We start from the raw sequence: 27,323 nt of genomic DNA, 5'->3' as shown, positions 1-27,323 counted from the left end.
GATGTACATGTGACTAATAAAGATATCTGATCTTACCTTATATGGACCAAATGCAGACAAATGGGACTAGCTCAGGAAGGCAGCCTGGTCAACATGGATATTAGGCTGAGGTTTCCGTGCTGTATAATTCTCTGACTCTATGACATAAAAGACACCATGGTATTGTTTTGTGGAAGATAAGGAAAGTTTTTCCTCAAATTTTATCCCTTCCTCAACCTTACTGAAATAGATAATCTGGTCTATTTGCTATTTGTGGAGCTTGCTGTGCATAACTTGGATGCTGCATGTCTTGCTTTTCACCAGTGACTGTATATCAACATTAGCTGCAAAGTGCTTTTGGACATCTCAAGTTTGTGAAAAGTGCCAGGGAGATATAAGCCATTGTTAGATGTTTGAACATTTCACAAAAGGCTTAATTTCCCATCTGAGATTCATTTTTAATACTTTTAATATTAGGACATTAAGTCCCGAGAACCAAAGCTCTTCCACACTGCCGTAACTTCAGGGAAAAGCTGCAAGAACTACTGCGTTCTGGATGAGACCCCAGATTATCAATGTGCTGACATTGCCCTGTTGCATTGGAAGCTCTGCCAGCTTCCAAACAAGGTGTACAACATCAAGAAGCCCTGCAATAGTTGAAGGGACTGGTGTGTTAAAGAAATTCCTTCATAGGGACTTGGCATCGAGTTGTCACTAGGTTGTCCAACAAAGGCAGAATACCTCCCTGCCGCTCAAAGGAAGCTGGTGGGGAATGGGGACTGAACCCTCCCACAGAAAACTAGTAATATAGTTGCAGTATGGTCCCTTGTAGAATGCTTGTGTGGGTCTACCAAGTGACAACACTTCCACTGCCCACCACCTTCCCTGTCTGTGCCCAGCTATGATTCAGTTTGATGCATTCTTGCCTGTGGCACAAGGTTGAGAGTTCAAATCCCACTCTGGAAAGTTAAAAACAAAAACTGAGGCTAACACCCCAATGTAGCACTGAGGGAATGCCACATTGTCAAAGGCACTATCTTTTGTACTGGGACCCTGCATGGAGCTTCAGTTTTGTTTGAATGTGAAAGATACCATGACACAATTTTGATGAAGGCCAAGGTTTCCTGAGCCATATTTATTGCTCAGACACCATCACTGCAACAACTGATTATTTGGTCATTATCACATTTCTGTTTGTGGGAGCTTGCTATTGCAAATCACCTACCATATTTTCTCCATTGCAACAGTGACAACACTTCATAAAGTACTTCATTGGCTGTGAAGCTCTCTGAGATGTCCTGAAAAGGAGGTGAGAGGCACTATGTACATTCAAACCTTTCTTTCTTGACGGATTATTCAGGAACAGAAGCAATGGGATGAGTGGCCGACTCAATAATTAAATCTGCACGATTTACTAAAAACAGACTTCAAAACAAATGTTTTTGTTACGTTCCATCTCCACATTCCCAGCAAGAATGAAAAGTTGCAAGAGTTAACACAATGCTTTGCATTCTAAAGTAAATGTGTGGATGGTCCTGGGGTATAGGAATTCGCTTAAAATTTTACAGGAGTTTGGGATTTTGGAACGTCTGTGGAAGGAAGTGATCACCTTTTGGAGGATGTCAGGGAGCCAATTCAACCATTAGGATCAGAATCAAGCAGGACAGTGGGTGGTTGAGGAGGGATTTCATGCAGTGTTGCCTTAGGATTCATATTGTACGAGCCAAATACCTTGATGTTATCACGTATATTAAACAGTGCAATTAAAGACGGAAGTCTTTTTTGCTGTGGGATCTGCCCATCAAATGGGATCTAAACAATGGCAGGAAATTTCAGAGAGAGGTGGGAATGAAGTTAGAGCAGCCTTAAGTTTGGCAGTTTCCTGATTGGAGTGATTTCTCAAATGAATGCTGGAAAAGTCCACAACTTTCTCTCTGGTAACAGATTCAATGATTTAACCTCAGCATTCAGTCTCGAAGGTGTCTTGAGGAAAGGTTGAACGAGCTAGGGCTTTTCTCTTTGGAGCGACGCAGGATGAGAGGTGACTTGATATAGATGTATAAGTTTATGAGGGGCATAGATAGAGTGGACAGCCAGCACCTTTTCCCCAAGGCAATAATGACCAATATCAGAGAATATCAGTTTAAGGTTAGAGGAAGAAAATTTAGGGGAGACATCAGAGGTGGGTTTTTTTTTAAACACAGAGTGGTGAGTGCCTGGAACACACTACCGGGGCTGGTGGTAGTGACAATAGGCTGATACAATAGGGACATTTAAGAGACTCTTAGATAGGCACATGGAAGTAAATAAAATGGAGGGTTATGAGCTGTGTAGGAGGGAAGGATTAGATTAATCAGGGAGTAGGTGCTTATATAGGTCAGCACAATATCGTGGGCCAAAGGGCCCATACAGTGCTGTACTGTTCTATGTTCTGTGAAAGCTGTGAATGGCTCCATCTGTTGCTGGTGCCTGTCAGCTTTCACCCCTATAAAGGTAAAAAAAAGTACTGAGATAGATGATACATTTTCTTTAATCTCTTCATACTTTAAGACAACACAATGCCCAGCACCTCTCTGTCACCTGTTCTGAAGCTAAACTAGATTGTTTTCAATCTTTTTGTCATATTTGACCCCAAGATGTATTTCTGAGTACATAACTGCAACACCATTCAAACCACTTACATCAATTTCAATTACATCATCCAGATCTGACCCCACCTCAGCTCATCTGCTGCTGAGACCCTCATCCACTGCTGAGACCCTCATCTATACCTCGATGTTGCCAAACTATTCCAATGCACCTCTGATATCTCTCCTCTGTACCACCCTTCTTAAACATAACGTTATCAAAAACTCATGCCCGTGTCCTGACTCACACCAAATCCTGTTCTTCCATCAGCCCTGTGCTTGCTGATGGCACTCCATAATCCCCTTCTCTTTCTCTATAATCTCTTCAAACCCTGTAAAACTTGCAGATTCCTAAATTCCTCCATTTATCTTATTTTGATTGTTCCCAAACTTAATCAATTCACCATTGAAATCCATGCCTTCAGCTGCCAAGGTCCCAAGTTCCAGACTTCCCTCTGTAAAACTCTCAATTTTTCCTCCTTTAAAACACACCCTAAAACCTATCCCTTTTTATCAAGCTTTTGTTCATCCTTCTCAATATTTTGGTGTGTGGCTGACTGTCAGGTCTTCTTTGATAATGTCCCTATCAACTGAATCTTTATTGAATTATTGATCTCTGTGTTGTTCTTTAAACAATTGCTCTAGAACAGCATGTGTCACTTAAAGTTGTGGCAGTAACTTCCAAATTATATCAACTGCATTGCAACCACTCTGCAGATTCAAGAAGGAAAAAAAGAAAATCAAACATTCTCGTACTACTTAGCAGTCAGGCAACATCCCATAAAATAACACAGCACAGAAACAGGCCTTTCAGCCCAACTTGTCCATGCCAACCAAGGTGCCTTCATGAGCTAGTCCCATTTGCCTGCATTTGGCCTGTATCCCTATGAATCTTTCCTATCCATGAACCTGTCTAAACATTGTAATTGTATCCATTTCCTCTGTCAGCTCCTTCCTTATCACCTTCTGTGTGGAAAAACTTACCCCTCAGGTTTCCTTTAAATCTTTCCCCTCTCACCTTAAATCTCGGCCCTCTAGTTTTAGACTCCCCTGGGCCTGAGTAAAAGAACTGCAACCATCCATCTCCTCTATGGCCCTCATGATTTTATAAACCTCTATAAGGTCACCCCTCAGCCTCCTTAGCTCCAGGGAAAACAGTCCCAGCCTATACAGTCTCTCCTTCTCAAGCCTTCTAGTCCTGCCAACATCCTTGTGAATTTTTTCTGCACCCTCTCTCTCTCTCTGCAGTGAGAGCCACACGGTTACTGTTTCAGATTGAGTACCTGAAGAATGTTCTGATTTTATTTCCGATTTTCCATATCTCTAGTATTTTGCTATGTCATAAAAGGAAAGAATTTATTTCACTTAAGTAGGCTACATGACCTCAGGAGAACCCAAAATGCTTTAAAGGCAATAAAGTGCTTTTGACAAACAAAGTGCAACATTCCCATCACTGCTCCTGGGAATCTCTCTACCATGACTGCTCAAAGTGGAGAAGGAGTATGTGGGATGCATGAGAACCTCGAGGTCATGAATCACAAACCACCATCCCATCAGCCACCTCCTGTCCCATCTGTGGAAGACCACATTGACTTCATTAGCCATCTCAGAACCCTGAAAACCAGAGTGGAAGCAAATCATCCTCAATCCCGAAGGACTGCCTAAGACATTTAACGTGAGGTCACTGCTGTTCTATTGGAAATATGGCTGCAAATTTACAAGCAGCAACCTCCCACAAGCAACACTGTGACAATGGTCAAATAATCTGTTTTTCTACCAAGTGTAATCTCTCACTTGTCTTCATGGATATACAACACCTCCAGACAGGACCTTGGTTTGACATCTCAGACAGTCAGCATCCAACAGAGCAGTGTTCCCTTTGGTCCACACAAGGGGTCTCAGCCCAGATTTTGTGCCCCAGTCTCTAAAGTCAGACTTGAACCTACAACCTTCTGATTCAGAGAAGAGAGCACCTGCTAAGACCATTTAATGGCTCCAAAATACTCAATCAAACCTGAAAGCAGCTCATGAAAAAGTAATTCCAGCTAATTAAAACTTAATCAAAAGTTACACAGTTAGGATCTATTACAATTATGGAGCTTGTTTCTAACCATTTAATACCCAAATGTGAGAAGGTGGGGGGAAAGACTAGGAAGATTGAACTCCTCAGGACAGGCACAATGATTGGGTGTTTCCATTGGAAATGATTCAGTGAGCTCAATGGCTATAAGTATCCATTGCTCAGCCACTCGGGATGATGCAGCTTATAGTGCATGAACAATTGATTCAGGCTTGTCATTGACCAGGTTAACTGATAGACAATTGTCCATGTACCTGTCCTTCTGAAGTTGATGATGGACTGAAGGGCCTCCAAGCAATGCTGCAAATCTCTTGATTCTGTGAATGGTGTCACAAATGAGCCAAAACCAAGCTTCGCCAGGCATATGCTCAAATTCCTGCAGGATTTATAATCTATTCCATTAACCCTTGGCACAAGATTTGGAAATCTAGCCCTTCTGCATTATCCAACTTAGATTAAGCTGTTTCTGCTAAAACAGGCACTGTAGAATGTTTCAGATCTTTACCATATAGTGTCAAACCTGCTTCTAATTTGCCACTGAGATTTACATCATCCAATCACAGTTTAAGAGTTGCATATCATTTATCTTACTGCAAAAAATGCAGCTGTGATGCCAAGTGTCATCACAGCAAATGGAGAAATTAGATTAAGTTAATTAAATCAATCTGGAATTTTAAAAAAAGCTAATATCAATGATGATGACAATAAAACAACAGGATTGTTACAAAAAGCCCATCTGGCTCACAAGTCTGCTTCAGGGAAGAAATCTTCGGTCCTTATCCAGTCTGGCCTATGTGTGACTCCTGACCCACAGCAGTGTGGTTAACTCTTCTCCCGTTTACACTCCACTCTATACTCTTCTGGTCTACTTTACCCCCTATACACTCATGACTGTGCAGCCAGATCCTGCTCTAACTCCATCTACAAGTTTGCAGATGACACCACCACAGTGGGCCATATCTCAAATAATGATGAGTCAGAGTACAGGAAGGAGATAGAGAGCTTAGTGACATAGTGTCATGACAACAACCTTTCCCTCAATGTCAGCAAAACAAAAGAGCTGGTCATTGACTTCAGGAAGGGGTGGTGGTGCACATTACTCCTGTCTACATCCACGGTGCTGAGGTCAAGAGTGTTGAGAGCTTCAAGTTCCTAGGAGTGAACATCACTAATAACCTGTCCTGGTCCAACTGTACAGACGCCATGGCCAAGAAAGCTCACCAGTGCCTCTACTTCCTCAGGAGGCTAAAGAAATTTGGCATGTACCCTTTGACACTCACCAATTTTTATTGATGCACCATAGAAAGCATCCTATCTGGATGCATCACGTCTTGGTATGGCAACTGCTCTGCCAGTAACCGCAAGAAACTGCAGAGAGTTGTGGACACACCTCAGCACATCACGGAAACCAGCCTCCTCTCCATGGACTCCATCTATACTTCTTGCTGCCTCAATAAAGCAGCTAACAGAATCAAAGACCCCACCCACCCCAGACATTCTCTCTTCTCCATTCTCCCATCGGGCAGAAGGTACAAAAGTCTGAAAGCACGTAGCACCAGGCTCAAGGACAGCTTCTATCCCGCTGTTATAAGACTATTGAACGGTTCCCTGGTATGATAAAATGGACTCTTGACCTCAAAATCTACCTCTTTATGACCTTGCACCTTATTGTCTACCTGCACTGCCCTTTCTCTGTAACTGAAATACTTAATTCTGTATTCCGTAATTGGTTTACCTTGTACTACCTCAATGCAATGTGTAATGAATTGATCTGTATGAACAGTAAGCAAGATAAGTTTTTCACTGTACTTCAGTGCATGTGACAATAGTAGTAATAATAATAATAATAACAATAATAATAAGTTAATTCTTAACTACCCACTAAAGTGGTGAAGAAGGCCACGCAGTTCAAGGGCAAGTAGGGATGGGCAATAAACTCTGGCCTTACCAGTGATACACTCATTGCATGTTAGAAAAGATTTTCTTTGTGTTTTGGGAAGTGTTTGTTTTAGCTGGAAATTGGGAATTATCGACCAGAGACACTGTCATTTTCAGTGTATAATGACACATTTAGCCATGGTGGACTTTTGAAGTCTCCTTTACAGCATTGAGCACAAAAATCGAGCTGCTGGAGGAACTCAGTGGGTCAGGCAGCATCTACAGAGGGAAATGGGCAGTCAACATTCGGGTCAAGACCCTTCATCTGGACTGAACAAGGAAGGGTCTCAACGTGAAACATCAACTGTCCATTTCCCTCCACAGATGTTGCCTGACCTGCTGAGTTCCTCCAGAAGCTCATTTTTTTTGTTCCAGCTTCCAACACCTGCAGTCTCTTGTGTACTCACGAAGCACATTGACCAAATGGACATCCCTCTTTTCTTAGGCTGATTATTGGTGCTGCATTCTACCACGACATGACAATGCACCTGAATATTGCCTTTACCTCCACATAGAGAGCAATGGCCTATGCAGGTGACCTTAAGCAACTCTTGGTGGGGCAGGAAGAAATTCAGCCAATCCTGTATTCTACTGTGGATTGTGTTGTCGCAAGCAAAATAGGCATGAGTGAACAGCTTTATCAGTCCACTTTTCTCCTTCATTTCATAAAAATAGGTGATGGTAGCTCCAAACCATTTAACATGCACATTGTGTATGATTCCTTCATGAATGCAGTTGAATTCTATTATCATGTTTATATGGATGAAGGAATGACCCATATTTGCATATTCAAGAAAGGAGACAGACCTGATTGCAGTAACCACAGAGGGATCTTCCTGCTGTCCATTACAGGGAAAGTCATTGCCAAGGTCCTCCTCACCCAAATTCTCCCAATGGCCAAAGCATTCTCCTTAAATCACATTGTGGATTCTGTCTGTCCAGAGGCACTGTGGACATGAACTTCACCGTGTGATATCACAAAGGAAGTAAAGGGATCAGCATCAACTATACTTGGTCCTTTTTGACCTCACCAAAACCTCTGACCCCATCTATCAGGGGGGAGTATGGAACACCTTTTTTGAATATGTAGTGCAGAAAAATTAGTCTCCATGTTATGCCATCTTCATAATAGCGTTCAAGGCATGATCTTAGCCAGTGGATTCGCAACAGACACAATCACAATGCAGACAGGTGTCAAGCAAGCCCGATTACATCTTGTCCCAATACATCTTTCAATTTGAATTAAAAACACAGTGATGCTGGAGGAACTCAGCAGGCCAGGCAGCATCTGTGGAGAAAAGCAGGCGGTCAACGTTTCGGGTCAGGACCCTTCTTCAGGACTGAAGACAGGAAAAGCGTGAGCCCAACTTATAGGAGGGAAAAGCAGAGCAGTGATAGGTGGACAAAAGAGGGGAGGCAAGGTGGGCACGAGGTGGAGATAAGTAGATGCAGGTAGGAGATAGTGATAGGCAGGTGTGAGGGAGGAGGGGAGAGCAGATCCACCAGGGGATGAGTTGAAGGTAAGGAGAGAAAGGAAAAAAAAAGTAGAAAAAAGGAGGCTAGGAAAGGGAAGAAGAGAAGAAGCATGGTGGGGGGGGCAGGGTTGTGGGGAAGGGGGGTGGGGATTACTTAAAGTGGGAGAATTCAATGTTCATGCCGTTAGGCTGCAAGGTTCCAAGACAGAAAGTGAGGTGCTGTTCCTCCAGTTTTCACTAAGAATTCTCCTGGCAGTGGAGGAAGCCGAGGACTGACATATCAGTGATAGTATGGGAGGGGGAGTTGAAGTGACCGGCAACGGGGAGATGTAGGTCGCGGTTGCAGACAGCGTGCAGGCATTCTGCAAAACAGTCACTCAGTACTGCACCTTACCTTCAATTAGCTCCCCACTGGAGTGAAGCTAATCAACAGGACAAACAGGAAACTATTCAACCTCTGTTGCCTCTACTCCAGAACCAAGGTCACCCAACCTCAGCCATCAAGCTGAAGCACACAGATGACACTTGCAAATGTGATTGTTCGAAGGGCAAGGTCCAAGACATCATCAACTTGTTCACTAAAGTATATGAAAGAGTAGTAATCATGCTCAATATCTGCAAGAGGTCCTCTACCAACTTGTCTCCTCTGGACCACAATGTCCTCTGACAATAAAGGTTCATGGTGAGATCTTTGGAGATTATGGACCATTTCCCATATCTTGGGAGCCACTTTACATCAAAGATGGACATCAGTGATAAAAGTCACATCATCCTCAATGTCCTGGTACGGTCCTCAACCATGCAGGGAAATGACTGTTTGAAGATCAAGATCCCAAACGACACAAAATTCAGGCAATAGTGAATCCTGCCTTCCTTTACGGGTTCCTAGATCTGAACTACCTACGGCAAACACCTCAAAGCACTCAAGCGATGCCACCGCCACGATCTCTGCTAAATTCTCCTTCCACCAACAGGATAAGTAAACTGACACCAGTGTCACCTTGCAGGCCAACATCCCCAGCAACGAGGACTTGATTACACCATCTCACAAATTAGTTCCCCACCCTCCTGTCCCAGCCATAGCAGAGTCTGTTGACCCCATATTAGCCTCATCAGCCGCCTCAGATCCCATGAGCTGCAGTAGAAGCAAGTTATCCTTGACCCAGAAGGACTGCTTAAGAAGAAGAAGGAGAAGGAATAGTTTGTACAGTGTAGGAATTAAACATTTGAATATAAAACCACAACACCACTCAACCGAGATGGAATGTCTTGGTCTGAGTTCAATAGGAGCCAACCTCCTACCTTGAATAGAGATAAGGAAAGCAGTGTCCCACCTGCCCTACCCATTACAGTATTGGATTTAGGATTGCAGCTCCCCTTAAGTTCTAATCAATTTTGATAAAGATTCTGGCTAGAACATCACCAAACATGTAGGCGGCACGTTCAATTTTTGGCCTTTAATAACAACAATCCACGTTTATGCAGTACCTTTAATGGAGTAAACCAACCCATCATATTTCACAGTAGAATTCAGCACCATGCAAATACCTATTGGTATTGGTTTATTATTGTCACTTGTATTCAGGTACAGTGAAAAACTTGTCTTGCATACCGATCGACTTAATAAAGTATTGGCTTTGTGTGCTCTTATTACAGACACGGTTCTCATATTTTGACAGCCGAGTCACTTAAGGGTTTATTAAGGCAGATAACCAAAAGAAGATGTTTTTTAAGGAGCCTCTTAAAGGACAAATAATAAATGGAGGGGTTCAGAGAGCAAATTCCACATCTTAAGGACCCAGAAGTTGAAGAAATAGCCACTGAAAGTTGAGGTTAGAACTGGAGGTGAGACAGTATCTTGGTGGGTCATAGGATCAGGGGAGATTAAGAAGGCAGGGAGCAGAGAGGCGATTGATGGGTCTGAAAACAAGGACAAAAGTTTTAAAACTAAAACGTTGCTCAACTGGAATCAGTTAGGGTAATGTGTGAGCAGAATTTGATGTGAGTCAGTTTAGGACCTGAGCAGCAGTGTTTCGGATGGCCTCATGGAGATTGAGTGACGCCAGTAGGGTCTGCATGTGTTTGTCAAGTTTAGAGCTAACTAAGCCGTGGATAAGGTTTCAGCCAACGAGGGCCTGAGACAAAGCCGGAGAAAGGCACTGTAATGGAAGTAGAAATTCCACTGCAATATAGCCAAATTTTAGAAATGAATACAACAAATATCCAACAGTGCATGGCAGATTTAGCATAAGTGACCAAGGACTTGGTTCTACCACCAGGACTGCAAGCAGTATGGTTCAGCTCCCAGCATTGGCTCAGGACTTGTCAATGGCCTAGGAAAAAGAGTTTATATTGAGCTCCTAAACAGTGGTTTCTGACGTCCCAGTTAGTTAGCTCGTCTCAGATGGGGCCTCAGTTGGAGTGTTATGATTAACCATTATGTCCTAGGTTAAGGACTGTAACATTCAGATAGAGCATCTAGTTAAGCAGTGCTGATCAATATCCGGTGACGCCTGCATCTATCAAGATCAAGGATTATTTGTTTCCATTCTGGTTTTTAAGGTTCTGAGGTGTCTAATGAGGTCAATGTGTGAATAGAGAGTTCAACAGATGGGGCAGGTAGTGGCTGATGGAGTAGGTGGGTGGTGGTTGTGAGATGGTACACATCTTCTGCCACTTACACAGGGCATCCATATGCTCTAAATGCATGGCCTCAAGATTCTTAATACCACCTCATATGCTTCTTCTCCACTTGGGACTGTTAATTAGCAAGGGATTCCCAGGAGATAGTGGGGACGTTGGATTTCTTCAAGGAAGTTTTGAGCACACCTTTGAATCTTTTGCTATGGTCACCTGGTAATCTCTTCCTGTGACAGAGCAGAGTGTGTGTTTGGGGGTCTTGTGTTGGGCATGTTGACCATGTAGCCTGCCCAATATAGAAAGACTGAGGGTTTTGCAGAGACAACTTTGTTGATAGTTTTCGGTACCTAATGTAGGTAGTCCAAGTCTCAGAAACATGAAGGAGAACAGTAGATCACGAGTTTTGTGCCAGGTATGAGGTCTTGATCTTCCCTTTTCCACAATGAACCAATGACTGTGCTGGTGTACTGAAAGTGGTGGTGAAGAGCTGAGAGGTGATATGGGACATGTTCCATGTTTCTCTGGATTGTAGAGTCATAGAGTATTACAGTGCGGAAACAGGCCCTTTGGCCCAACTTGTCCATGCCAACCAAGGAGCCCACCTAACCTAGTCCCATTTGTCTGCATTTAGCCTGTAAACCTTTCCTATCCATGTATTTATCCAAATGTCTTCTATCTGTTGTTACTGTACACCCCTCAAGTACTTCTTTTGGCAGCTTGTTCCATGTACATACCACCCTCTGCATGAAGCAGTTGCCCCTCAGATCCCTTTTAAACCTTACCCCCATCTCCTTAAACCTATGCCTTCTAGTTTTTGGTTCTCTTTCCCTGGGAAAAAGACTATGTGCATTCACCCTATCTATGCCCCGGAATTTTTATTGTTGGAGGGTAGTGTGGTGCAGCGAGCGCAGGTTTGTCTTGTTGATGTTGAGTGAAGGGCCCATCCTCTCATGTGAATGAATTGACAAATACAAAGACATATGTCATCTGCATACTGTAGTTCAGCTATTGAGTTCCAGCTGACCTTGGTTCTGAAGTGTCTTGAACAGTTTCCCATTTATTCTGAAGAATAGCTTCACTCCCACAGGAGGTTTATTGGAGATGAGGTCAACATTACAGTGAGAAAGCTTGGGAAAAGTGTCAGGACCACAATGCAACCTTGCTTGACATTGGTCTTCACAGAGGTTGGCTCTGTGGTAGACTTGTTAGTTAGTGTCATGGTTTGCATTGGCATTTTGGAGCAAATATAAGATGGAGACAGGTTTCTGTGGGTAGCCAAATTTGAGGAGCTTGCTAAGCCTTTTTAGGGATAAAATGAAAGGAAATTTCTTTACTCAGAGGGTTGTGAATGTCAAGAATCCTTCACTCTGGAGGACAGGGGATGCTTAGTTAAAGCTGAGAGTGTTAGATTTTCAGAGACCAAGTGAGTCAAGGAATATGGAGATTTGGAGGGCTGAAGTTGAGACATACTTTTCATACTTTCCGGTGACCACAAAAAAAGGAGGCCATTCTGCCCATCAAGTCTGTGCCAGCTTTCAGTGCAGTCCCATCTATCCCATTCCTGGAACCCACTCTCTCTTACATGCCCATCAACTTACCCCAATCACTTCCCCACCAGCAACCACTCCTACCCCCTCATCAATTCTCCCACAACTCACCTACACTAGGGGCAATTTACAGTAACCAATTAACCTACCAACCTACATGCCTTTGGGACATGGAAGAAAACAGAAACCCACAAGGGGGAACACACAAACGTCACACAGGCAGCACTGGAAGTCAGGATTGAACCAGGCTGCTGAAGCTGTGGGGCAGAAACTCTACCAGCTGCACCACAGTGCCTCCCACTGATCACATTGAATACTACAACAGATTTGAGGAACTGCTTGACCTGCTCCCGTTCATGCACAAAGACCTCCTGCTCCTATTCATTCTGCTTTCTCTAAGTTGGACTGATGATTAAAAGAGTCATATCTGAGCTTGGGACATAACTATAAAAGAAAACGCTGCTTGGAAAGATCCAGGTCATGGAAAATAGGCTGGAAGGATTGAGGGAGAACTGGACCAGGCAAAAAGGAAATTGGGCACTGAAGGAAACTCCCTAAATTCAGTTTATGAAAACGCCACCAACCTTTTTTGAGGAACAGTAATGCCAAAACTGCCTTCAAGGACGTGTACAATTACTCCTTGCTTCTCTTTCTTGCAGACTCGAGGTGGAAATAGAACAACTGGAGAGAGAGGAATCCCAGATTGCTGCCAAGGAGCAAGTCATTCGGGAAAAGTTGAGGGAAGTGGAGAAATCCATTGAGGACCTGCAGAAGGTAAATAGATTGGAGGCCGTTACTCACTGGCTGCTGAGATGGAGGGAACTCTGAGTTTACAACCTACATCACCAGTGGTGGTGGATAAACTTAGAGATCAGAGAGAATCTGGAACTGTAAACATTCAGAGATCTTAAAAGGTTTGTAGGGTTGGAGGACATTACTCAGATAAGGAGAGTGGCAGACATTCATAAAAATGTCCAGAGTCAGATTTATCTTTGACCCTCTCCTCAGGAAAGCAGTTACTCTTGCAGGGGGGGAGGGTGCAGTCAAGTTGGATCAAAACCCTGGATGGATGAAGTACCAGCCTCCATGCCCAAGGTGACCAAAGGTGACCTGACCCCTCCTTCCTCTGACCTTTTGCTTTCCATCCCCTGGGCAGGAGCACACTGTTGTTTGTGAGAAGCAGTTGCACACAGATTGAAAACTGAACAGGTCCTTGCCTGGTTGTATTTCTTGATTGTCAAATATTGTGTCGCATCCCACCTACAATGAACTGGATAAACCATGGTTCAAACCTATTACCCATGGTGCCTGCCCAACTTCACTAAAAGAGTGGGTCGGCCCAGATGACTCCCACAATCTGAATGTCCTCCCATTGAAAGGGATCAGACAACAAGCGGTGTCCTGAGGCCCAACTCCCAGACCACCCTGGTGACCTTTTGACCACTTGCCTGCACTTAACTTCCAGCTCGGGGTTGGTGACCCCATTCACCTGAATGTGGGCACTTTAGGTGAGCTAACAGTGGCTGGTATAAAGCTTGTCTTATGAGGACGGGTTGAGCGAGCTTGGGCTTTTCTCTTTGGAGAGAAGGAGGACAAGGGGTGACTTGATAGAGGTGTACAAGATGATAAGAGGCATAGATCAAGTGGATAGTCAGAGACTTTTTCCCAGGGTGAAAATAACTAACATGACGGGGCATAATTTTAATGTGACTGGAGGAAGGTATGGGGGGGATGTCAGAGGTAAGTTTTTTTACACAGAGAGTGGTGGGTGCATGGAACACAATGCCAGCAGAGGCTATGGAGGCAGATACATGAGGGACATTTAAAAGACTCTTAGATAGACAGATGAATGATAGAAAAATAGGGGACTATGTGGGAGGGAAGGGTTAGGTAGATCTTAGTGCAGGATAAAACACTGGCACAACATTGTGGGCCGAAGGGCCTGTACTGTGCTGTAATGTTCTATGAAGGGCCAAGTGGCAAGAGCACCCCTCAGCTCAACTCATAATTGCTCGACTGCTATTCTTCAGCCAACATCTGATCTCCAGCTTATGTCTGCCTTCCAAGTTTCATTGTGCGGGCATGGAATTCAAGCACAAGCTGACCAGTAAAGAGGAGACAGCTGGCAGTGCCCTACAAGAACATAGGCCAGGAATGGGCATCATCCAGTCAAGCATTCTGACAGCTGACACCTAACTTTTTTTTAATGTGCATGTATTTTATTTTAATTCCCCCAGAATTTTCCTCAAGAGAGATTGGCCAATGTTGTGGGTTAATAGGAAGCATTCTTTTCTCTGATTCAAAAGGTTGTAGATTGAGGTCCCATTCCAGAGACCTTAGCAAAGAAGCCAAGGCTGGCATTTCCCTGCTGTGGTGAGGGAGTGCCAACCGATGTTTAGAGGAAATGGTTTACTGAGTCCCTTTCTGCTCTCTCAAGTGAATATGAAAGAAGGACAGGGATCTTCTCACTGTGTCCTGCACAATATTTACCTTCCAATCAAAATCACTAAGACAGATAACCTAGGGAGGGACACGTTGTTGTTTGTGAGAAGCAGTTACACAAAAATTGGTTTTTATGTTTTTATGTTCCCCATTATACCACAGTGATCACTTAAGAATATGAATGGCTATGAAATGTATCGAGACAGCTGAAAGCCATGGAAGATGCCTGCTTTTATAACTGATCATAGTTTGCACTGAATGCAAACTGACGGCTTTTCCTTCAGTAATCTGAAGCAAAGCCATCAAGGGAGACCTTCGGCCAATGTCCCTGGGATGGGTGGTCTGAGGAGAGATTGAGTATTCTCTAAAGTTTAGAAGAATGAAAGGTGACCACATTAGAAGACACACAATTCTTGGATGTCATGACAGGGTAGGTACAGGGTAGATGTTTTATTGGAGGAGTCTTGAACCAGGGGTCATATTGAAAATAAGGGATAGGCCATTTAGGAATGAAGTGAAGGGAAAATTCTTCACTCAGAGGGTGGTGAGTCTTTGGGGTTCTCTACCGCAGTGGATTGGAAAGGATAAGGCATTAGTTGCAATCAGAATAGAGATCAGTAGATGTCTGGATAGATATTGGATAGTGGAACAGGTAGGAGGAACCTGTTGAGCTGATTGATTGATTTCTAGGAACTCGCTGAGCTGACATTTTAATGTGGACCATTTTATTTAGTGTCAAATGCAGTTATCACCCCTCTCTGCACATTCCCAGCCTGCTTCTGCTCCTATTTTTGTTTGTGGAAGAAAACAAGACACTGATAGAAAAGCTTTTGCTTATCACCCCTCATCTTCTCCTCCTAAACATACTGACTTCTCCAAGACAAGAGATTGGTAGCAAGAACCAGTTGTGATGTTTCAGGCAGATAGAAGTTGTAGCCACAAGCTTGATGGTGCTTCAATATTAACCAACAAATGAAAATCCATCTGGAAAGGAAAGAAAGCAGAAAATTGCACTTTTGGGCTCTTTTTGTGCCCCTGCATCTCCCAGCAGCTTACAGATGTTTCTTGTTGCTTGTTTACTGTTATGCTGTAGGAAACATGGCAGCCACGGGAAGATCAAACGGATAATGATCAGATAGTCTCTACTTGGTGGTGTTGACCGAGGGATAAATATTGGCTAGGGCATTCAGGAGAACTCCTCTATCTTCTTTCATGCTTTAAGTGCATCCTTACAATTTAAGTATTGAAGCATAGAAGAGAGATTTCCCTCTGAAGTGCTGTTTGGAGAATATCTTTTTAGCAGCCAGTTATGAATTGATGGTAGTCATTAAGTTTTTCTACTAATTCTTCAGAAGTCTGAATTGAGTATCCAGAAATGCAAACTGCACCATTTGGTGAACTGAAATTCAATTAATGAACTAATCTGAAAGGTAAAAGCAGAGTAAAAGTATTGATGACTATGAAACTATCAGGTATAAACTGAACAACTGAGGTGGAAAATAATCTTATGGAATAGCAGACCAAGCACAGGGGGCTGAATGGCCTATCCCTGCATTTATTTCTTGTGTCTTTATAACAGGTTGTTGCAAAAACCCATCTGGTTCACAAATGTTCTTTAGGGATCTAGATTGCAATGCCTCATGTGTTCTTTGATAATGCTCCTACAAAGTACAATATAAATACAAGCTGCTGTTTCAATAGGGACTAAGAATCATTCTTGACTGGCCCCTTCACACATTTTATTTAGTCTAATGGAAATGTCTCCAGCCATAGTAATTATAATGGGTGTGTTACATTGCATTGCAGTGACAAAGGAAAAGGAGACGCTTCCCACACATCCGCAACTCCTCAAATGTTGTGCCACTAAATCAGTCCATGGCTCAAACTAAGCCCTCTGGAACTCTTTCCACCTGCCATGGTTTCATAGCTTGGAATAAAATATAGTTTTTAAATATATATTAATCTCACTTTTGGAATTCCCAGTTGTCCCCAGCCTCAACTTTTGATCCAGTCATTAAGTTACAGAATCATGCAGCATGGGAAAAGGCCCTTCAGCCCACCGAGTCCGCACTAACCACCAAGCATGCATTTACACTGCACTGATCCCATTTTATTCTCCCCACATTCCCGTCAATTTCCCCTGACCTACAAAAGCATATCTGCTTAGGGACTCCTCTACACACTAGGGGGAGTATACAGGAGCCAATTTGCCCACTAACCCACGGGTCTTTGGGATATGGGAGGAAACCAGAGCAACCAGAGGAAGCCATGCAGTCACGGGGAGAATGTGCAAACTCCACCCAGACAGCAGCCAAGGTCAGGATCAACTGGAGTCCCTGGAATTGAGAGGCAGCAGCTCTACCAGCGGACTAAGTCCTAGATTTCCCATGCCTGTGAGTAAGGATGTGTTTCCTGACATCAGCCCCAACCAGCCTAGTTCTGTCATTAAGCTTATGCCTCATTGTTCTGAACTGCATCCTGAAGAGGTAGTAGCTGGTCTTCATCGATCCCAATATGATTTCTTTAAAACATATCAGTTAGATTACTCATGCAAGGATGTACCTGGACTGTGCAACTCATAATTTAACCCTTAGTTATGATGTCTGGGTAAATATCTGTCTTGAAAGGCACCAAATCCATGCTGAAGTCTGACACTCAGAGCTGAATGCAGCACTCCAGTTAGGCTCAGAGCTGCTGTCTGTGCCACTGCACCAGAAAACCCAGTGCTTCGGTATCCCAGCCCCTGTGTCAATAATCCTGTTAATAGCTACTAGCGTGGAGAATGGTCGTGGAGCTCAAGGCTGACCTTTTGTCCTCACCAAGTGGGCCTCACCAAAACCTAATTGTGTGGCTCCTCAGCAGGAGAGAAACTGGCAGCGTGACATTTCTTTGAGAGCTCTTCTCTTCGCAAATTTGTGTCAAACATCAATTGAGGCCACCATCAGAGGTGAGACGTTCCCCATCATCACCTTAAAAACCACCAGTTTCTTCACTAGTGTTTGACTGCAGCAGAGTACTTGTAATCCATAATGATATAATAAGCAATCACGTGACTTCTCATGCACTGATACGCAACTGGTTAGGTCTGTGTGTGGAGTCATCTCACTCTGCTTTGTAATAACTGCAATGGAAACCTGGAATTTCTCCAGACGCATAGATTTTAATCTTGCTGCCAGGGCGTGTGCCTTAAATTATTGTGCCTTGTGTCCATTACTATGTTAATAAGTGAATGCTTTGTTTCATTTCACAGAGTCTCTCCAAACCTGATGGGGGTAAGTAAGCTTTTCATACTCAGTATAAGATGTTTTGGCTTGCAGGGGCTGTACGTTTGTCAGTGATATAAATGGGGATTGCAGTTGCACACATCACCTTCACTTAGTGAACATACTTGCACAACACAGACCTGAAAGGGGATTAACCTGTGTCAATTACATAGGTTTATTAACTCTTTCTAATTGTGCATTAATATTTTGAATTCAAAAATTAACAAGATTGAAGTGCTATTTCTGCTGCTGTCATTGATTTTTTTTGTAACATTATGATGTAATCAGAGGTTTCTGAGTCTTAAATTCTGCACCTGTATACTCTCAGTGGCTCCAAGCCATAGATCAATAGGTTGGATAAAGGAACTGAGGGATGAAGTCTTAGACAGAAAAGTGGACAATATTATTGAAAAACAGAGTGACCTTGAGGAACTTTGGCATGTTCCTGCTCTTCTTTCTCATGTTCTTACAATATAATGCAAAGTCATCATTTGATTGCCAGTGGCAGGGTATTCAGTCACCCTGTCCTGACCCTGATTTCTCTCCCTCAATCTTTCCTTATTTACCATTTGTAGTTTTTCCCCACAAACGCTTTGTGCTGGTTAATGAATTTGCAGGCTGTGACTATTGCTGGTGAGCACAGCACTTATATATCGATCTGAAATTTCCTTTGAGAGGGTGGTGATGAGCTGCCTTTTGAACTACAGTAGGCTTTGTGGAGGTGGTGCTCCTGCAGTGATGTTGCACAGGGAGTCCTATGACATATTTGTTTATTTCAAAAATGTACTTTATTCATAATGTATACAATAAATACTATCAGTACATCTCTATCTTTATATTCATTGTGCCATTAATTCACTATATTTCCACACAATGCATCAATGTCACTCCTGTTTCCTGCATCCATGAAGCATTTGAGAGATTGCTACACAGGGCCCAGACCCTCAGTGTCCAGTGACAGCAAGACCTTAGACTGCGATCCTTCCCCACAGAGCCTTTGCAGTGGCTACAATGAGCTTCAGTGTGTCCCTCAGCACGTGCTCCTGCACCTAGGATTGTGCTTGTGGACATCTCCTTTCACAGGAAGTCCAACAAGTTTCGGGCAGACCAAAGTGCATCTTTCACAACATGGATGATCTTCTAGCAACAGCTGATGTTTGTCTCAGTATGTGTCCTGTGACATCAAAGGCCGCCTCAAAAATACATCTGATTAATTTTATGACCTAGTGTCAATATTTCTCCCTTCTTCCTGTACCAGCTCTAATGTAAGGTGTATACAGGGGAGTTCAGCTGCTAAGCAGTGCCTCCTGGTCAATTGACTTTGCATTGATGAGGAATATACCCTGCATTTACCAGTAGATTCTGCATCTCTGGGAGGTTCATTACTCTGTAGACCTGCTTTAAGCAGAGCCAGGTCCAATGTAAACATTCAAATGAGGTAGAACAAAGGACATTCATGTTTTGTTAACCCCAAGGCTGGAAAACCCCTGACCCGTGTGTTCACTCAACTGCATTGGCTTCCAACACAAAGCAGTAACTAATTTCAAAAATTGCACCTGGGTTTCATATCCTTCTATGTTTTCATCCCTTCACAGCCCCTAGCTTATAACCCCACAAGAGCTCTACGTCCATCTAATTCTAACCTCTTGTATATTCCTGATTTTCATCACTCCACCAATGGCAGCCATGCTTACAGTTGCCCAGGTCCTAAGCTCTGGAATCCTCTCCCTAAACCTTTCTACTCTCACCCTTTATTATGATCCATAAAACCTTCTCTTAGACCAGGCTGTCAGTCACCCAACTTAACAGCTCCTAATCCATTCAGTGTAAAATTATATCCACATGAATCACCCTACTATATTAAAGGATCTGTATGAATACATGTTTTTGTTGTTGCTATGGCACCTTGCTGGTTAATATAAGTGTTTTTTGTGGGGGCTTGCTGTGCACAAATTGACTACCCTCTTTCCTACAATGTTCTTGTTAAGGCATCTTGCAATGTTCATCACTGACTTCTCAACAGGAGCAATATTTTCCCAAATGTTTTGAATGAAAATTAGTTTCTGCATTGCAAATCTGGGTAAAGAAAGAATTTGAAATAAAGAAACTATGTTATAACTTGTATATAACCTGTGTATAAATCACTGATGGCAAATATTCAGAACAGTTGAACAATTCTTTATGACGTCATGGTTTGAGTACATGGAAGCACAGAGCTCTCAAGAATACATACATTTCATATTTTAAATTGCTTATTTTAATGCCATTTTGGCACTCCAAAGGTCTAAAGCCTCATTCTCACTCAAAGGGTCTTTTTTAGTTGGGTTCAATTCCATCCAATATGGACTATTGCTGCTGATACTGTGAGCATCAGTATTTAGAGAGATATCATCAGAGAGATAGTTTTTCAAGTGTACCACAGCTGCCCATTAAAAAAATGGGTAGTATGGTTCATTGTTGGTTTTTTAACAAGGTTATGAGCAAGGGGGTTTCCAACCTATTGAAGCAGTGACAGTAGTGTGGGCAATGTAGGTGATCCTTAGAAGAATGTTGTCTCCTTAGATTATTTGAGGCGTACCATGCCACTTTATGACTATACAAACCAAATATAATTATTTGAAGCTCAGAATCAGAATCAGGTTTATTATTACTGACAGATGTTGTGAAATGTGTTTTTTTATGCAGCAGCAGTACAGTGCAATACATAAAAATTACTGTAAGTTTACAGAAATAAATAGTGCAAAAGAGGAATAATGAGGTAATGTTCATGGGTTCATGAACCATTCAGAAATCTGATGACGGAGGGGAAGAAGCTGTTCCTGAAATGTTGAGTGTGGGTCTTCAGGCTCCTGTACCTCCTCCCTGATGGTAGCAGCATGGAGAGGGCATGTCCCGGGTGGTGAGGGTCCTTAATGATGGACCTATCTAAATTGCTGATGGTAACACCTTAGGGTTTACCGATGGATAAAAAAGCAGTTGGGTGTGATGTACTTGGTAGCATTGTCTCCTGTCTCTGAGTCACAACATTGTGGGTTCACCTCAAGAGTGTATGTTGACACTCCTAGTGCAGAACTAAGGGTGTATTGCACTATCCATGGTGCCCACTTTTTAAACAAGAAACCATTCTGGCATCTCAACTGAGTGCAAAATATCTCACCACACGATTTTGAAAGTTACCATGGCTTCTCCCTAGTATCCTGGTCAATAATTACCCCTCAACCAATCTCACTAAAGAAGAAATATGGCAATTGTTTTGTGTTCACAAATTGACTTCTCCTTTTCCTACAATATGACAGTGACTGATTTCAGTAGCCCCTGGCAGTGGTGAGAGTGGAGAGAATCTGGTGGGTGAATGAGAATGATCACTGTTGATCAGATGGATGCTAAGAAGTTGATTCCTCGGGGTGGAGAATCTGGGAGGGTATGGTCTCAAGAAAAGAGTCGGCTATTTAGGAATGAGGTACAGAGAATTCCTTTACTCAGAGAATGGCCAATCTTTAGAATTCTCTAAACTAGGGGGCTGCCGTCGGCCATATTCAAGACTGAGATCAATAAAATTTTGGACGCAAAGAACATCAGTGGAATTGGGTACCAGGCAGAAAAATTAACGATGTAAAGGATCAGACATGATGTTGTTGAACTGAGGAACTGGCCCATGAGGTCATAGGAAACTCTTGTTCCTGCTTCTTATGTCCTCTCCTCCATCCCCATCAGACTGCATTCACCTCTCCTGTGTTCAAGACTTTGCGGAGTTTGCACCCATTTCTTTCCTCTGCCTCAGTAAGGCCCAGGTCCATTGCAAGTTGATTTAATGAGTGTCCAGGTATAGTTCAGTGGTGCTTGTGCAAGTCTGGCTTGTTCCCTTCCACAAACATTCAGAAGTAATACAGGAGAGGAGCTGTAGTGTAGCGTTTAGTGTAATGCTATCACAGTGCCAGCAACTCAGGTTCAATTCCACTGCTCTCTGTAAGGAGTTTGTACGTTATCCCCGTGGCTGTGTGGGTTTCCTCCAGGTGCTCCAGTTTCCTCCCACATTCCAAAGACGTACGGGTTAGGAAGTTGTGGGCATGCTATGTTGACGCCAGAAGCACAGCGACACTTGCGGGCTTGCCCCCAGAAACATTCTACGCAAAAGATGCATTTCACTGTGTGTTTCGATGTACATGTGACTAATAAAGATATCTGATCTTATTTTGTAAACAGTCATAGAGAGATACAGCATCCTTCAGCCCACCAAGTCCACATCAACGATCAACCACATATTTACACTAACCCTACATTAATCCCATTTTTTATTCTCCCCACATTCTCATCAACTACCCCAAGATTCTACCACTTACCTACACAGTCGGGGTCATTTACAGTGGCCAATTAACCTACCAATCTGCACATCTTTGGGATGTGGGAGGAAACCAGAGCACCCAGAGGAAACCCACATGGTCACAGGTAGAAAGTACAAACTGCACCCAAGGTCAGGATTGAACGCAGTTCTCTGGCACTCCTAGCTGCACCACTGTGCTGTATACATAAGGCATTTTTAATTCCTATATTTATAAGCACATTTTCATACTACTGATGTTTTTGACTGACGTTTTGTGTGATTTTTCAAAGTAACCTGAAGTCCCTTTGACCTGAGGGAGTATTTCAGTTGCTCCTTTTATTTTTTTTTAATTTATGCATTCAAGGGGTATGGACTTTGTTAGTAAGCCCAACACTTATTGCCCATCCCTAATTTCCCTTGAGACAATGTTGGTTTACTGTTGCAGTCCTTCTGGTGATGGTGTTCCTGTACTGCTGATGGGTAGGGAGAGCCAGGATTTAGACCCATTGAGGAAGAAGTAATGCTGTTACATTCCCAAGTCAGGATGTTGTGTCCCTTGAAGTGGTATTTGTTTTGGAGATAGTTCCTTTCAACTACTATCCTAGTCCTTCCAAATGGTAGAGGTTATGTGTTATGGAGGTGCTCTCAAATACACACTTTGGTGGGTAACTGCAGTGCATTTTGCAGATGGTACATGTAATGTGTGCTGGTGGTGGAGAGAGTAAATATTTAAGCTAGTAGATGGAGGTCCTTTGTCCTGGATGTAAGTGCCAGGTGAGTGATAGATTCTTTACATGCCTGGCTTGTCCATATATGTGTTAGGAAGGGTTTGATGATCCAGGGCATGAGTTATTTGCTGCAGAAGATTTGCTGTCACAGCCACTGACTGCAGTTATATGAAAGACAATAGATAGCTTTCAAACAACCCCTCTGGTCAGTGTGAGGATTGCACCCAAAGCTTTGGAGCTACATGGATCTCATTCTCCTGAGTCAACCAGCCTTTATTATTTAGGTGGAGTAATAATTAGCCTATATAGTAAAACCCTCTCTGGAGGATTTGAATAGTGTCCACTATCCTGCACTTTCAGAAGATGCTGAGTAACTCCACATAGTATTCCTTTGTGGACTCTAGCTGGCAAGCAAAGTGTATCAAATTGCAATTGACCCAGTCAATAACAGCAGGAACACATATTTTCACAAAACATACATTTGTTGACAAGATATTCTACAAGATAACAGTTCCGGTAATGTGGTCCCTTTGTACACAAAAGCTGTATTTTTCCCCAGTGGCTGGAAGCAACATCTGGTGCACACACAACCACTTGTACTGGGAGAGTCCAAGGTTCCATGCTGAATGTGACTTTTAATTCACTCACAAGGTATGGGTGTCACTGGCAAAGCCAGAATTTATCGACCAGCCCTTGTTGTCCTTGCTGAGCTATTATGAGTCGACCATTGGTGTATGTGGCATTATGTCCAGGCCTGAACAGATACTTCTCTTGAAGGTGGTGTTAATGACATGGGTGTTTTTGACATTACCATAGGGTTCTGTGTTCCCATTCCTGATAATATTCTTGTTAATTCCATATTTATTTAATTAACTGTTTAAATTCCCCATCTGCTATGGTGGGATTTGAACTCAACTCCTGGTCCTTAGTCCAGGCCTCTGGGTTACCACTCCAATAACGTAACTTCTTTGCTATCATCCCACAGTTACCTAATGGTGACAGTGGAAACTTTACACTGTGCTTCTGTATTCCAACCCCCCACCACCTCGAACCCCATTAAACATAGGGTACAAAAAACAAGCAGGGTCTGATACAGTGAGCCCCTGCGGTGAAAGGCATGGGTGAAGAGAACAAGATCAGCATCATCATTATCTTGACTCTGCACTCAACTTCCATGGACCATTCTTTGGGAGCACTGTGTGCCTGCACTGTCATACATCCTGTTTCTCAGATGGGCAGTGATCAGTTCCTTCAAGTGGCCATTAGAAATACCTTGGAATTACCTTTGAGAGAGAGCAGGGCTGTTCTTCCCATGGCCTGGTCAACACCTACCCTTGATTCTTTCACAATCCACATATTCCATCTGGGCTGCAAATAGTTCAAGCTCTGGAATTCATTCCCGAAACCATTCCGCCTCTCATCTTCTTTATGACTCTCCTTAAAATCTATATCCCAAGCCAAAGTTTTGTTCCATGGTGCTAATATTTCATCACTTGACTCTCCCTGCTTCCCTGCCCCATCCCCATGTGTATGTCTGAATTTCTCATCCAGTAGCATAGACCCACAACACAATACCCCAGATATAATTGTTGCTAAAAATATTCAATGTCTAGACTCGCAATTGCCAAATGGGACCCAGGCTTAGATAGGAGATAGTTAGACATAAATCCACAAGCATCAACACCTTGGCAAAGGTATTTGGAGTATTTGTGTTAACTTCCCGCCCCATATTCATAGGGGAGCTATTCATCATTGCATTGTGCTTTCGAACACTGCAGCAGGAAATACAGGCCATTCAAACAGTCCAAAATATTTGATGGTTTCGGAATGATGTCAGAACCAACTACATTCCAGCATAGTCATGGCAGAATCCTGCTGGGGAGTGGTGTTTTACATGAAGCTGATTTGCGACAATATTGACAATCAGATATAGGTATGACTGGTATTCCAAAAGCTGAGGAAAAATAAGAAGGAACTGTTGAAAAGCAGACTGAATTATAAGAAAAAGTTAAAACCTATAGCATGATAACTGTGGTTTCAAATCCCACTTCCAAGACTTGAGCATAAAAAACCTGGGCTGACATTTCAGGGGAGGACAGAGAAAGTCGGTGCACTGTCATATATGCTGTTCCTTAGATGGGCAGTTAATCTGTTCCTTCAAGTGGCCACAAGAGCTACCTTGGCACTACATTGAAAAAGAGTGGAGAGGTTCTCCCCAACCACCTGGACATCACCTACCCCACAATCAACCTCACTTTTAAAAATAAATGATACCTTCATCGTCATGAACTCTTGTGGACAAGAGAGTGGTGCAACACCTAGTGCTGCTGCCTCACAGCTCCAGTGACCCAGGTTCGATCCTGACCTCCAGTGCTGTCTGTGTGGAATTTGCACATTCTTTTCTGTGTCCACATATGTTTTCCCCGTGTGCTCCGGTTTTCCCCCCACATCCCAAAAACGCGCAATTTAGTGGTTAACTGGCTGTGTCAATTAGGTGGGTGGTAGGTGAATTAGATTAGATTAGTTTATTGTCATATACACCAGGGTGCAATGATATTCCTTATTCGCATGAAGCTCACAGTGTAAACAGTGTGCATGGTGATAATAGATACAACAATAAACACAACAAAGAGCACAGAAACAACAGAAAAGTGGAAAGATCATAGTGCATTCTGAGGTAGTGCAAAAAGAATAAAAATACTGAAGTGACAATAGTGGGATAACAGAGAGAGGTAGAGTTAAGAGTGTGAGAACGTGGCAGCACCAGGAAGAGGGTGTGACAGAGCTGATTGGTTCAGGAGTCTGATAACAGTGGGGAATTAGGATGGAGGTTGATGGGCATGTGAGAGGGAATAGGTTACCGGTAAAAGTAAATGGGGAATGGAATTGCTGAGAGAGCCTGCAGGGGCTCGATGGGCCAAATGGCCCCACCGATGTTATAAGGAGACAAAATATGTAAAAAAAAATGACGTGGAAGCTTCCTGCGCACAGATTTTCCACTGCAACTCGCCCATTATAAAAGTAATGACAATAAAGCAATTTGAGAAGCGGTGAAAGGAGATTCCTTTCTCCGTGCGGTGGTTCAGGTACTTTGCAGATTGATACAGTTGTTTTTGGAACCCCAGCGGATTTTCTCCTCTGCAAATGTTGCTATAATCAAGGAGCTGCGACGTGGGAGTGTCGCCGAGCCCTATTCAAAACCTGGAAACACTGATTGAATTAAACGTTCAGCGGCTTGTAGGCGAGTCTCGATATTTCCTGCCTCAGCTACCCTATTTAACGCCAATCATGGGATTGTGATCCTGTTCATTGTTCCCTCTGATCCAGCTGTTCAGTGCCAAAAAAAGCTTTGGTGCGGTTGCTGCCTTTTATTGTTCTGCTTTAATACACTACTCCCGGGGACTCTGCTACATCAGCAGCAATTTCTCGTAGTCCTGCCAGTCATTTTGTTTTCCCATTTCCTTTCCCACCACCCCCCTCCTCACCAACCCCACCAACAGATGCACTGAATTTACGATTTTTTCTCGGATTCCCGACCTTCCGACTCTCTGTTCACAAAGAAAGGAGGCGATGAAAGGGGAGGACGGCACGGAGGAGGTGGCTGGTGAGTGACAGAGGAGGATCTGTGTGGTACAATTCGAAAAGGAGGGTGTCTAGAAGCACAAGGACTTGGAGGTGGACGGAGTCAGATTTTTGAAGGTCTCAGGACAAGTTGGGAAGGTTTTGAAAGGAGCATACAGGTACCTCGGCTTTATTAATAATAACGTCGCAGTGTAAAGAAGCAACTTGTGTTGAACCTTGATAAGACATTGGGAAGGCCTCAGTTGGAACTATTGTGCTCAGTTCTGAGCACCAGACTTGAGGAAGGATGTCGTGGTCTTGGATAAGGTGGAGTTGCAGAGGAGGTTTATCAGAATGGTACCAGGGATGTGGGACCTCAGTTTTGTGAAGAAACTGTGGTTTGTTCTCCTTGGAACAGAGAAGGTCACAGGAAGATTTATGTTCAAATGCTGGAGGATTCTGATGCAGAAATTCAGGGGAGTCGACAACCAGAGGACAGTGGTTTAAGGCAAGAGAACCAGAGAGAGAATGGGAAAGTTTTGTTTTCACAAAGCAAGTTCGTTGTGATTGGGAGGACACAGCCTGAAAGGGCAATGGGAGCAAATTAATGGTTGAATTCTCTGAGGAGAGAAACATGATGGAGCTGACCGAAAATAAGATTAATTTGAATGTGCGTCCAAAACTCTGGCACAGGTTTAAATGAGCCAAATAAGTCCTTTCTG

General features: G+C 43.2%; 1 protein-coding gene across 1 annotated transcript in view; it reads left to right on the top strand.

Moving 5' to 3' along the window:
- LOC127572199 (uncharacterized) overlaps window positions 1–27,323 on the top strand; it is a 302,149-nt gene that overhangs the window by 103,262 nt on the left and 171,564 nt on the right. The window contains 2 exon segments of the mRNA XM_052019124.1: window positions 12,946–13,060; window positions 17,979–18,000. Of these exon segments, the coding sequence (XP_051875084.1) occupies window positions 12,946–13,060; window positions 17,979–18,000 (137 nt within the window).

This window comes from Pristis pectinata, chromosome 7 (assembly GCF_009764475.1).
Source record: "Pristis pectinata isolate sPriPec2 chromosome 7, sPriPec2.1.pri, whole genome shotgun sequence".
Classification (NCBI taxonomy): Eukaryota; Metazoa; Chordata; class Chondrichthyes; order Rhinopristiformes; family Pristidae; genus Pristis; species Pristis pectinata.
The sequence above is the reverse complement of the archived record's forward strand: the minus strand, read 5'-3'. Positions and strand labels throughout refer to the sequence as shown.